At 44.1% G+C, this 14,593-nt stretch overlaps 1 protein-coding gene across 5 annotated transcripts in view; it reads right to left on the reverse strand.

Moving 5' to 3' along the window:
- SMARCA2 (SWI/SNF related BAF chromatin remodeling complex subunit ATPase 2) overlaps positions 1-14,593 on the reverse strand; it is a 1,363,970-nt gene that overhangs the window by 532,456 nt on the left and 816,921 nt on the right. For all 5 annotated transcript variants that reach the window (XM_069228509.1, XM_069228519.1, XM_069228497.1 and 2 more), the window contains one exon: positions 8,652-8,879. In XM_069228509.1, coding sequence (XP_069084610.1) covers positions 8,652-8,879 — 228 coding nt within the window. The remainder of the gene's footprint in view (positions 1-8,651; positions 8,880-14,593) is intronic.

The raw sequence follows: 14,593 nt of genomic DNA on the forward strand, positions 1-14,593 counted from the left end.
AGATAAGCTTGTAGCGTAGATTTTAGGATCCTCTGTGGGGTAATTTAAGTACAATGAAGGTAAAGGAACTGTGTGAATTTGAAATGGCCGTTGTTAGTCACCTCTCCCACCTGTGCAAATGTTAGTGGCCACTATGTGTCTGTAAAGGGGACCAGCAGGTCCCAGGACCATCTATTCCAAATCACTTTCATGTCCACTCTGCGGTCCGCTTTTTGAGAGCCTTGTATATGCAAGACATCGCTGTTCTAGTAGTGCCTGGGTCCAACAGGAGTCGTAGCATGTGGGACTCCACTGGCTCCGTGGGGAAGGAAGGCCACATCGCTCTGACCGTGCGTGAGATCTTGGCATATTTTGCAAGAACTGGTCGGGGGTAGCTGGTATCACTTCTGGGCTTCATTCACTGTGAGGAACACTCCTTTTTGATACAGATCTCCAGCGGCCTTGCATCCCCCAACGTACCATCGGGACAGGTCCATCACTGCCTGTATCTGCCTGCACTTCAGTGGCAGCAGGGGCGCGTATGGGGCCCTGCAGAGTACCACCGTAACAGTGCACTCCCACATCTCAGCCACCTGGTGAACCATAAATGGGGGTTCGGCTGGGACTCCATTCCTCTTCATCAGGAATCCCAGAAGGTCCACCACTCCCTCCCACCTCACCAGGAGGACCCAGACCCTGTGCGCACCACTGCGCCACGTACTGCAGAATTCCTCACAGTAATACAACTGTAGGTCTGGGATACCCAAGACTCCCAAGCTCCATGACTAGTTTTGTTACCCCCAATTTTACTCTGCTATCAAAAGACTATTTAGTTTGGTGAACGTGGCCTGTCGGATGGGGCCCATGGAGTTCTGGAGCACTGATATGTAAGCCAGAGAATCCTCTTAAAATCAGTCATTATTTCCAACAATGTGGGCAATGAGCGTTCCAGATGGCTATCGTAGAGCAGCGAGTCATCAGCATATAGACGACGTGGGTTTGGTCCCAGACCTCTATACCCCATCAGGCCATGTCTGCCTCAGTCACTGTGCAAGCAGTTCCACTGCCAGAGCAAAAAGGAGTGGAGACAGCAGACAGCCTTGTTTAGTCCCTCTTTCTATAGGTATTCTTTCTGAAACCACAGCACCACTGCAGACACCCGCCGTCGGTTAGCCATAAAGGAGATGTACCCACGAGAGATACACGGGCCCCCGTCTCATCGCATCCAATATCACCCATGAGTACTCCGACCAGAGGCTGTCAAAAGCTTTTTCAATGTCTATGGAGAAAACCGCTGCCCATGCCTCGGTACCTGCCGCCATGTGGAATATATGTGAGAGCCTCCGCAGGTTCATGTGAGTTCGTTTACCTGGTATGAAGCTACATTGGTCCTCAAGAACAAGGTGAGTCACGATGCGCCCCAGACGCATCGCAAGGACCTTGGCCAATATTTTGGCATTGATGCAGAGCATGGAAAGAGATCTGTACAAGCTGGGATCCTCTGGGTCTCCATCTGGTTTTGAGAGCATAACAATCTGGTCTTCTCCCATGGACTGTGACAAGGAGTCCTTACGGCTGGATTCCTGGAACGTCTCCAGCAGGCAAGGTAGCAAGAGTTCTGAGAACGCCTGATCATATTCTAATGGCAGTTCATCTGAGGTCCATCAGAAAATTATAAAGGGCTTGCAGGGCTGCATGTGTGTCCTTACTGTACATACGTCAAATGGTCTTGCAGCAGCACACTGATGCCAGCCTGGGTCATTCTCAAACCTTAAGAGCACCACAACAAAAGAATAACGGTGGGACACTCCCGATTTATCCTCCTCCGAGGGTAGCAACTGCCAGTATTCACATCTAGTCAGGCAATCTAATCTATCCCACACATCTCCAACATGGCTTTGTGCCTGTAGTATGGCGTTGGGGTGCTCTGCTATTGCAGGGCCGGAGTGTCAAAGGTCCCCCAGTGCTCCCTCCACTTCCAGTAGCTCTTTTTCTAGTTGTCATCACACACCACCAATTCTGGCTAGGCATTCCCCTCGGGTCACCACCTTCAGTGTGTCCCACTTCATCCCTCTCTCTCGTGGCAGCCAGTTTGTATCAAAGAACCCTGTCATCACGTCGCAGAGTTTCCTCAGTACATCGCATCCTTTAGCGTCTCAGGCCGCAACCGCCATAAGGTGATCCGAGTATACTCCACCCACCCCTCCGCTCTAGCAAAACCGGAGCATGGTTTGAGAGAAAAAGGCACATAGTCTGGACAAATGGCACTATTGGCGCCCTCTCTTCCGAAATTAGGAATCTATGGGTAGCGGTATAGCAGGTGTATTTTCAAAACCCGGTGTGTGTCACACACCACACGTCTATACAATGCCGGCGGCCCATCACTGCTCAAAACGCTTCCTCCCTATGTGGTTTGGTGTGTAGTTGCAGGGGGTGTCTGCCGAGGCTGCCGTCCAGTACACAATTAAAGTTGCCGGCCCACTGCAAGGGTATACCTACGTAAGGAACCAATTCTCTCTTAAGATTAAGGAAAATTCACCATCATTCATACTCAGAGCACAAACTGTCAGCATACACACTGCTGTACCGTCTAGGAGTCCATGCACTAGTAGGTACCTTCTATTTACATCTGCCTGAAATCCCAAAACATGCAATGGGACCTGAGGACGACCCAAATAATGACCCCTTAGGGATATGTGGAATAGGTAGCAGAAAACAGTTGGCCTCTCCGTTCCCTATGTAATTTGTGTATCTCATTGTCTAACAGATATGTCTCCTGGAGCATAGCCACATGAATTCCATGTTTATGGAGGTATGTCTGTACTCTATATCGTTTCAAGAAAAAATTTAGACCCCGACCATTCCAGGACATAAATCTAAAGGTAGCAACCATCTCAGGTCTTGTCTCCTCATCTACTCAGCTCTCCCCTGTCTAGAGATGTCCCTCTGCTGCCACATACACACAACATTAGTTATGCTGCCATAACTAAAAGTATAATTGCACCACCCACTGAACAACAAGATGTGGACCACCAATTGTTAACAGTTCCCCCATCTCCCACCCCAAACTTAAGAAAAGTCAAACAATTACAACCCTGTATCTAAATGAGAAGAGCACATGTATCTTTATCAATCTCCAATTACTAATACCAGTTCTCATACTCAACAATCACGCCCCAGACATTCACACACACACACCACCGACTATATCTAGCGCTGAGAGAGTTTTGCATTGGCCTCGCTGTGCTTTTCGAGGCAAACAGCCATATTCACTACCTCCAATCACCTCTTCACCCACTCAACTATTGACTGTGCACCTAAACATTGTCTCCAGACACACCAACACACTAATTCGCCAACTTCAACAATATCACAACTGTGCTATTTCACAACTTCTATCAGTCACCCTCATCCTCCAATAAGGAAGAATGGGGGGTAATGCAGGTGGCCCACCCAACAACTTCCATCTGTCTCTTTTCCATTCCTAACAGCAGATTACCAATTTTATGAGGTAGTCCCAACTGGTGTAAAGTGTTAATAATCTCTTGTGCTAACTTGCATCATTATGCTGGTGCCCAGTCCTCCCCAGGTTCACACCTACCGAGCTTGTCGTTTGGGGGGTATTTTCAGGAACCTTCAGACAGTGGGATCTCGTCTGGGAAGCCAGCGCTGCTATTGTCCGAGTTGGAGGCTGTTACCTCCTCCACCAGCTCTCTCGCCTCCTCTCATTAGGACCTCTCTTGCTCTGGGTCAAGGACTTGCTTTCATATTTCCCCTTGCCCTGATCTTGTGTGTTCCAAGGCCAGGGTCCCATCTCAGTGGACCACTACACATTGGGATGGGCGAGAGGCCTGTCAGTCATCCCCCTTGCAATGGCCGGGGGGAGGGTCTGTGTCCCCATGGAGGCAAGGCCAGGTGTCCGCATTGCAGGGATCCAGCCATCCCCATACAACACAAGCAAATCCCAGGCTGCCTCTGGGGTGGTAAAGAAGAAAGTGCAGTCAGCATGGAGGACTTTCAACTTAGCTGAGTGGCGCAACATATACTGGAGACACAGGGTCCTAAACATTTGTTTTCACTCCTCCAAAGGATGTCCAAAGTTGTTGTACTAGGCTGTAATAGTCATGGAAAATACGAATTACATGATTCTTAAACTTGGGATCACATGCCGGTCTCACAGCTTTTAAGGATGGAGCCTCAACCTCGACAATTCAGGATGTTCACGATGAGGGCACGAGGTGGAACCTCCACTGGTGGCTTCAGAGTATAGGCACAATGTGCTCTTTCAACTACAAACACAGGAGATAGTGTTGCACGCATCTCTGAGCCATCATTCAAGAAACAGTTTTGTGTAGGGCCACGGAAATCTTCTGGGAAGCCAACGAGGCTGAGGTTACACCTCCTGGAAAGTCTCTGTGTCTTCTGCTTTGCACTTCACTTCATTCTGCAGAAGGTTTATGTGGTGCTCAGTGCCCAGAGATCTTTCCGCTACTGTGCGGCGATCCACCCTCAGCAACCAAACATCGAGAGAGATGGCTTCAATTTTGGCTTCAACAGCAGCGTTAGATGCTTCGACTGTCGCCAGAATCTGAGTTCCTGAGGGTTCCCGAGGTGTGTCTGGGTTCATTGCAGCTCCCGGCGAGGGAGCTACCCATTCCCAAGGGTACTAGGGGCTCTGTATTGGTGTATATTTGCATTTTGCGTTTCTTGTTGAGGTCTATCTTTCCCCATGGCATAGGGTGGCACATGTGGGTGGGCAGGGGTAGGCCAAACAGAAGGATAATCAGACAACTCTGTGCAGTCCCCAGCCACGGGGGCCACTGTCTTGGGTGGCCAGCAGCCCCTTCCCACCTCCAAAGCATCCAGGACAGAGGATCCAGAGCCCCAGCGGCAGCACCGGATGGATTCCGTTTATGCTGTGGCATTCTGTGCTGAAAACTTTCCAAGTCTCATTAGCGCTCAGCATGGCCCCAGTGCATGTGGTAGGCCTTAGTGATCAGGAGACCATATCGGAAGTTTGTTAGGGCCGCATGTTCTGTGAATAATCTCAGGAGGCAAGAAGTATTGCGGTGGGGTGGTTCTACTCAAATCAACAACACACAGAACAAACCACATAACCATTCCAAGCCAAGTGAGCAATCGCTGCAGCACTCTCACCCCCAAAACTTTTGGGTGGACGAGGGTTGCTCCGGAGCAGCACAATCCCCAGCCGCAATAATGTGTCCCTCTGTTTGCCCCCCATCTCCTACAGCACTCTGTGGCCACAGGGCCAAGACTTTTACCAGTGGCTCTCCAGCACCCCCAGGATCTTCCTCACCTTTGGGCATGCAGAGGGAGCCAGGCCCCAGGTGGACCTCCCCGTCAGGTAGTCTTGCAGGATCAACTGCAGACCCCCAAGTGCCGGGGAGCGGCTCTGCGTTGTTTTCTATTTGTTTTCTCTCTTGTTCCTCTGGCTGGGCTGCGGCAACCTCACAGAACATGCAGCAGTCCTGGATCCCACGCCAGCACAGCCCCCCACAGGGTGCCGAAAGATCTCCGCACACCGCAGATCAAAGCCGGTGTTATTTGCCTCAGTGGGGCAGTTTCCACAGGCAGTAGGGTCGGGGTCGGCCAGAGCGCCACCACTGCAGTGGTGATCACAAAGGACCACTGCGGGCCAGGACCAGGAGCCTTACAACCACCTCAGCACCACTGCCATCCAGGGCCTCCACCTTTGGGGTGGGAGAGGTGGGTGGCGTGCCTGGCAGGTCAGAATCTCTGGACACACAATCATAGTTGGATGAGCAGGATGCTGAAAACAGCAGCACACCAAATATGGAAATGTTTCTCTGGTTTGTCTGCTGTGTAATTACTAACAAGAAATGTGCTGTTATAAATAGTATATAAAGATTTGACATTACTAAATACATGGTAAGCATATAATCAGTGGTGAATCAAAATAAATATATAAGCAGAAATAAGTAGATCAAATAGAGATAATTTGTATTATGTAGTTAAATATAGCACCCTGATTGACATCTTATCGCAGTATGCACTGAGTAGAGATTAAAAATAAAATAAATTTAAAAATGATAAAACAACAATCTTTAAACATGGAAAACACTTCAACTAGAATGTACCACAATGATGATTTAGCAAAGTAATTGCAATATACGGTTAGAGACTGACAACCATAGGGGGTATTATTTACAGGAAAAGCTTCAACATCATAACCATCACATACGTTATATACTGTCTTCGAGAGGAGGAACCATAAACAAGTGGCATACAAATTTTCTACATAAATTTATATCCAAAAGAAAATAACTGGTCTTCTGAAATAAACATTATGAAGAAAGCAGAATGAGGGTTCGTGTTCATAAATTATATAGTGTCAACTGATAAGAGTCCTGAACCAGTTTAGAAATTTTTCTGACAGGAATACTCTCGCTAGATTGAAAAATTTGTCCTACAATGATACTAGTTGATTTTAAAGTAACAACAGGGAACATTTATTTCTACCTTGGTTTAAGACTACCGCTAGCTGAAGTGACTTCTCGTAGAATTTCTGAGGTTCAGAAACCCAGTCAAATGCCAGGCTTTTGTGTTGACAACTTGATTTTCCCATATAAAAAAAACTGAGAAAAGATACAGCTTATTTGCTGTAAAACATTCAAATTAGGTTAAGGAAAGGAAACAGAATTCCACTTCACGCAGCTTCAAATTCTCTAGCCCCCGCCATACTCCAAATCAGATTTCCTAAAATACATAAAAGGGGCACTATGGAAAAGTAGGGTTCCTAACTGTGCAGACAACACTTGACAAAGACCAACAGTGTGTGCTCAACCCAGGAGGAATATTCACCAAAAAATAGTGAAATATGTATTAATACACTCTCCTGAAATTCTAATGTTGAAATAATAGTGAGGAAAATTACACTGCTAGCTCAAGAAAATAAACCAGAAGAGATATAGTTTTAAAAACGTGTTTGATTTACTGTGGAGTAAAGGTTTAAACAACAAATCACTTTGAAATGTGTCTGCAGTCACTGATTACAAACCCCCAGAAGGCCTTTAATAATTGAAATAGCTGTAACATGAGAATACTACATCATATAAATTCCTTCTTCAGTAATCTCTGCAGACCCTACAAAAGTTTATACAAATTATTTCACTGTAGGAATCTGAACCAAACTAGAGAAGGGTGTATTTGCCACACTATTTTTCTGAATATTGAGACTATCCAGGTAGTTTAGACTTTGAAACTACAAAGAAAGATAAGAAGCTTCAATGTTGTAGATCACCGATTTAAATTACAATTTAAAATCAAAACAGGTAGCCAACAAAAAGTGAACATCTCACATGGCTTAATGATGAATGGTTCAGCACTAAACCCAACTATGCACAAGAACACAGAGAAAATTTTGGACTGATTTATTTATGCTAAATCCACAGAAAATGAGTTTAACTTTTGTTTTCTTGATGTTGAAGTCCTTCTTTGAATGTTCAACCCATAGACAAAGTTAATTGTCTGTATTTTTAGATATTAGTCTATTGTGAGAAGTACAGCTTTGCTGAATAGTGGATTCTCCTTGTGGAAAATTCAATGGACACATTTAACTATGCCCTCATCTGAAGAATTAATGTATACTTGTTAAACTGCTTCATACAAATGATATGCAGAAGTACCCCCATTGTCTGTAAAGGTCCATGTCTGTAGTGGCTTTCTCAGATAAGTCTTTTCCACAATTATATGAGGGTCTCTGGCAATCATAATGAAAAGGGTTGGAAAACAGGGCTGCGAGAAGTCACTTTTCCAAATAATCTGCAATTATGTCCTCAAAAGGAGATCAACTGTGATGAAAATGTCCTATATGCTGGACTGTTGACAAAGGTAATTTATTACACAAATTTAATTCTATCTGGACTACATATACCATACGCATATTTTGGTTGCCCTAGTGGGCCAGAAGCATAAGGAAGCAATTTAAGATCTTGTGGAGAATCACTCACAGAAAACGAGTGGAAAAATATAATATTACCAATTTGCCTAACTTAAAAATGGAGTCCCATTCTAAAGCACTTCTAACTCATTCATAAGTGGCGAGTTAGGGTTAGGTGTCCTTCAATGACACCGGCAAAAATGTCCACTATTAGATCATTGTTTACTGCAGTTTAGAAAACTGTATCTGTAAAATTAATAGGAATTTTGTTTTTTTAAATCTGAGAGGAAATGCAATAGCCATCAAGCTTCTCGTAAACTCCACCTCAGAACATGAAATGAAAATATTTGCATTGTTGTCTTCATGTCTAAACTTGTGTATAAAAAATCTCTGTTCCATGAAAAATATTTAGAGCAAATCCAATTCATGAAATGTGTACACATCTCATGGCAAAACAAACACTGGTATAGAGAACCCAATGAAGTCTATAACAGCCAGCCATGTCATCTCCAATCTTTATTTGCGTACATGCTAGCTCTATCTTACTTGGAACTTAAAAATATACTAAACTTAAAATAGAACTGGGGATTTGTGTCTTTTACGTAAGTTCTCCAGCAGACAATTTTCAGGTAACCAGAAAAGATCTGTAAAAGTACAACATTCAAATTCAAATACAAGTTGGGGGTTGAGGAGACCTTGCTTTTTGCCAGTTCTTTCAAAGGAAAACACAGAAGATAAATATCATTCCTACCTCATTCTGTTCTTCGTGCTCTAATATGGCTTGTAAAAATGCCTTTCGCTCATGACTGGAAGACTTTTGATCGAACATGCCAGCCTGAATAACTTTCTGATCAACATTCAGCTTGTACTTTGCAGCAGCAAGAATCTTCTCCTCTACACTATTGACAGTGCACAATCGAAGTACTCGGACCTCATTCTGCTGACCAATTCTGTGAGCTCTATCTTGTGCCTGAAGATCCTAAAACAGATCAGACATAAAACACAATTTTAAAACAAGTCACAGTGGTCTGGAATTTGTTAAAGTCTAAAAAAGAATATGTGTTTAGTTATTTTCCTGGAGATCCTAAAACAGATCAGACATAAAACACAATACTAAAGTCACAGTGGTCTGGAATTTGTTAAAGTCTAAAAAAGAATATGTGTTTAGTTATTTAACATATGTGAGTTTCTTGTAAGTGCATGGTTATCATCTTAAATTGTATTCTGAGATGTGTTAATAGAAAATATGTTAACAGGTGTTCTTGTAACATTCTCCATGTCCTTTTAAAACATGAATGTTATAATATCTTTCTTGTGTGAGAATTCATTTCTGGTACTGGAACAAACAAATATTGCTTTGAAAAACTACAATGGCAAGGCAATCACATAAATAACTAACCTTCAGGAATGATCTTTCTGATAGATGTCATCTTTTCCTCCAGGTTCCATAACTTCTACAACCTTGATATTAATATGTCTTTAGATGAAATAAAAGTCTAAAGATATCCAACAGAGGTCTCAGGCAGTGAAATAGAGACAAAACAAGTCCCTGCTCATTGATGTAAAAGTGCCATCAACTGGTAAACATGCACTTCCTGTACCCCCAACATCAGTTCCTTATTCCATGATGCCTAGGCAAAAAACAAAGTCTAGACATCTGAAAGGAATTACACTGGGAAGCAACAACGGGCATTAGGAATCTGCAGAAGGATGCACTGTGCCTTGGAAAGTGCACAAAAGCATTTTTACAGACTGCTTCAGAAAAAAATAATAATAATAATTTAAAACTTTGGAGAGGATAACCCAGGTATCAAACAATGCTAGAGCACAGCTGGATCAGATCAGTCATCTACTTCAGCATAAGAACTCATTTATTGCTCAGGAACAATAAAATGGATGAGAACATAACCTTTTGACATATGGCATCAAAGCAGATCACCATACAGCCTAATCAAAGTAGATGGCCGATCATGGTATGTAACCCCAGAAGAAGGTAGATTATTGGATGTTTAACATCAATGCTTGCTACAGCGTACAATCCATCTAAATCTAGATATTTCACTTGGTGACAGTAAAAACAATAGATCACGTAAAGTGGACTATCAATGCTTTATCTACCTGTCTGAGATATAGAGAAACAGCACTTCCCTGGGATCAAGCCTGTGCTGTCTCTCTTCCACTTTAGAAGACTGTAGCGTAGGGATCAACATTGATATATACAGAACGTAGAAGCCACATCTGGCAGGAAGAAAAAAAGAATTCTTAAAGCAGTGCAGCTTGAGAGAATATTAAATAGGGTGGCTCAAAAAAATAAGCACACTCAGGTAATTACAATTTGCATACAAGGGTCTGTGATTGGAAAGTAAGTCAAATAACACCATATACGACATTCGCTGGGGAGCCGATGTAGGTAATGTTTTACTCTGTCTCCCTGCATGTAGGAAAGTGCCCCCTTTGGCCTGTACTTTCGACTGAAAATGCACTGGGCCCCTGCTAAACAGGTCCTCAGTGCCAGGTCTCTTTCCTAAAAACTGTGCAGTCGTTATTCTCAATTGGCAAACCTTCAGTTGACACTGCAAATCCCTAGTAAATGGTACCTCTGGTACCTAGGGCATGGGGTACTAAAGGGAGGCCCCTGAGGACTGCAGCACAACTTTTGCCACCCTGAAATGCGACCCAGCCCTCTCTCCAAATGGTGGAGGCGGTTGACCCCCAGTTCCAGACCCCATTTTTGGTGGCAGAACTAGCAGGAAAATTAAATAATTTAGTAAGAGTGCCCATTTCATGCCTGTCCCATCCCTAAGGTGGACGAACTGAAGTGGACACTACTTTTTAAATTTCTCCATCTTGTATGGAAGGAATTAGGCCAAGCGGGTTGGGCTTTGCCACTTCCCAATGGAAGTGGTCACAGAAAGTGTGCAGTCACCTTAAAGGTTAGTATCCCATTGGCTACCACTTGGCACTCCCTGTAACATCCCTTAAACCAGTATTTATGTGGCACCCATGAATCATAGAATCAGTTTCCTGCAACCTAAGAAGACCTGACCCATCGCCAGCAGAGAAGACTGGACACCCACTGACCTGCCCAAGGCCATACCAGCCTGTCTCCAGCCTTCAAAGAAACCTGCACCCAGAAGACGACGGTCCTACAGTCCATCAACCTCCAAAGCCTTGGGAGGACCGCCTGCCTTTGAAAAAGACCAAGAACTTCTGTGGACAGCAGATCTGTCCAGAAGAAACCACCTTTAAAGAAGAGGAAGCCTTCCTGAGGAACCGCGAAACCCGACGCCCCTAGCCCAAGTAGCCCACCTGTCCAGTAAAGATCCCCGGCGCTTCTGACTAAGAGTCCATTGTGGGCAACACCTGCAGCTTAAATCTGAGGGATTCCCCTCCCCCCGACCACAACTTGCCTGGTGAGCTGATATTCCTGCACCCAGAGCCCCTTGGCTTTGGAGAGCTGAACTGACTGTGTCCCTACGACCCCTAGCATCTCTACTTACCTGGGCAGCTGTGGGTTGACCACTACCAGCCTCCGGGCGAGAGCCTGCAGTCCGTTTCTGGATGTCATCTCCTCCATTGAAATGCACTGGGCGCCCAACGCTGTGTTGGCACTCTGCACCCGGCCGTCCCTGAGCTGCTCAGTGTGTAAGTTTGATGCAAACTTGTGGCCCCACCTTGTACTTACCTCAATGCCAGAAGATCGACCACTGACCCCGCTTTACTCACCTGTGAGCAGTGCTGCCACAGATACCCCCGTCTCCATTGGAAAGCATTGGCTGCCTGACACTGTGTTGGCACTCTGCACCTGCTCCGCTGAGGATGTAAGCTTGGTGCTAACTTGTGCCACCATCCACCCCTTAGTGCTCACCTTAACCCCCTGAGACCAACCACTGCCACTGCTGATAACTGAGACAAAGATGTCAACTTTCCCCCCCCAGCTTCCACTGACTAACATTGGGCACCAACCTCAACTTCAACCTCTGCACTCAGCCGCCCTTGTGCCGCTGGGATTGCACCTTGGAAAGCAACCTGAACCTTGCTCAGTGCTAGCCTAAACCCCTGAAGACTGGGACCGTAAGTAATGTACTTACCAGCAAAACTGCATCTTTGTTTCTCTCCATGGGTTAACATTGAAGAATTTGAAAATTGCACGATTTTTGAAACCCCAAAGTATTTTCAATGTTAAAACTGCTCACCTTATTACAAAGTTCTTTGGTTCAAAGCATATATTAAAGCAACTTATTTTTCTAAATTGTTTTCAGATTTATTCTTTGTGTGTGTCTCTCATTTTGTGCATCTGTGAGTACTACAAATGCTTAACACAACTCCTTGATAAGCCTAGCTGCTCGTCCACATTGCCACAAATAGTGCTTTAGACCTATCTATTTCTGCCTCTGTACAGCTTTGGGCACCCACTGGACTCTCTACACAGTGTACTTCATGTAAGTACACTATGTAGAGAGCCAGCATCCTACACTGCACATTCAAGCAGGCTGATGACCAGCTCTCAAAGTGTAGTGGAATGATGGAAGATTAAATAATTCAAATGCGGTGGGAAGCCTGAAAAAATTAAGTCTTCCATAAGCACCTTTCAGAACTACACATTATTCTGTTACCCAAGTGAGAATTGTAGTTAAAAGTAACTAATGTTCTCCGTCAGCAAAACATTATTCCTTGACTAACATGCATTAAATTCAAAAAGGGAGAAAAACACAATGAAGCAAATGAAGCAGAGGCTCAACCTACTGAAATAGAATTTGGAGCCCTGGCTGCACCTCGATAGACCTTGGTCTGGATACCTCATACAGGTTCCAAGAGTGTTTGGTGATAGTCATGTACTCCAATATAAATCTCGAAAAATAACTCTAGGAAGAGTCACACTGTAGCTGCTGCTCTCTTTTGAGCGTAACAAAACTGGCCTTGAAAGCAGCATACTGGCCTTGCTGTGGTAAAATGTGATGGAGGCTTCAGCTCATAAGCAACTTCTTGTTTTGAGATAGCTTGCCCTTTGTCACATTGCAAGAAAAGAATATGCAATGTGTGAGATTAACAAAAGACTTTTAGTCTAACAAACAGAATTTGAGGAATCGTTTGATATCAAATGAAAGTAGAGCTTTCTTAGGCGGCGAAGATAAACTTTCAAAGAACTTAAAAAGGATCACAGCGTGAATACAAATTTGAAGGACCTTAAGGAATGGACATGAAGGCTGTCCATAGTGCCACATAGTCCTTAAAAATAATTTGGACATGGCTCCTTATGAAAAAGGCCCATCTTACATATGTGTTAAAAGTTGTCTTCCAGGTTGCCTTCCCTATATTGACCAATGCAATAACTCCAAGAGATGTCCCATACAACTTTGAAAATACAGGATTAAGTTCTGAAGGAGGCATCTTGCTCACAGGTGACAAATAACATCTCTATCAAGAAAAAATTGCAACATGCACTAGGATGGAAGAGCATGAGTGAGAATAAAATCTTAACCACCATCAGTAACACTCTTTCTCGAGAATACTCAATTTGCCTGCAGATACCTTGCCTTTTGAACAGCTCCAAGTGCCAGACTAGATCAGAAGTTTTTCAATAGCTCTCCTATGTCTGTCAGTGGTGCTGGATCCATCTCAGTGTCAGTTGCCGCAATAATGGAATGTCATTGAAGCCAGGCAGCATGCCACACCAGCGCCCTGACATCAAAGCTGCACCCATTTTTCCAAACCTTTAGAGGCACAGACTATGGTAGCTTAGATTTAACAGGAGAATGCAGTGCAACACACTAATTTGGAACCTTATTAAGCATTTTGTACGCATGAACATGCTTCAGAAACGGGAGGTGGGTGGGTTCAGTGAAGAATCCTCTGGTAGACCGGATATCCACCAGAAAAACTGCTACCAAAGTTAAGTAACCTGTTCTTCTTACAGATACTTCTACCTGAAGATTACTCTCACCTTTTGAATAGATACCATGGCAGTAACCCTCTAGGCTGGTAAATCTGAAGGAGCTGTGAGTACAGAAAACCCTGCAGCACGAAAAACAAAATGACCATTCTCAGTTCTGAATTAAAGCAATAATGCTTTGCGAATGTGTGAAGACAAGCCCATGTCAGTGTGTGACACATCACGGCCACTGGAACTCACCAAAGCAATGATTAATACAGTCGCTCTAGTAGAATCAGCTTATAATCCTTCTCGTGATATATTTTTAAAGGATATACCAGATTTTAGAACAGCCTGAAAACCACTGTGTTAAAAGTCATTTTCTGGACTGCCCTGCCCTTCTTATTGCTCACATATGTAATGAAGAGCTGATAGTCATACCTGAAGCCTTTTTGTCCGATCAACGTAAAAACCGACTACCATTGGAGGGTCCAGTAGATGTAACTTATCATCATCTTTGGTAGAATGGGGCAGAGGGAAAAATGTGGGTAGGATGCTTGACCTTATTTAAAGGTGTAACCACTTCAGCCAGAAGAGCTGTTTTAGTTCTCAGACCAGCTTGTCTGGATGAAAACAGGTAAAGGGCGAACAAACAAAGCATGTGCATTTTACTGACACATAAGGCTAAGATGATGACCCACACTTTTAAGGGTCAAAAGATACAACTGGAAGCTGTGTAAGGGTTCAAATGGGGCCCCCATCAGGAACGTCAAGACCAAATTAAAACATATTCTAGTTGCAGATTGCTTACCTTAGAATTT

This window comes from Pleurodeles waltl, chromosome 1_1, assembly GCF_031143425.1.
Source record: "Pleurodeles waltl isolate 20211129_DDA chromosome 1_1, aPleWal1.hap1.20221129, whole genome shotgun sequence".
Taxonomy (NCBI): domain Eukaryota; kingdom Metazoa; phylum Chordata; class Amphibia; order Caudata; family Salamandridae; genus Pleurodeles; species Pleurodeles waltl.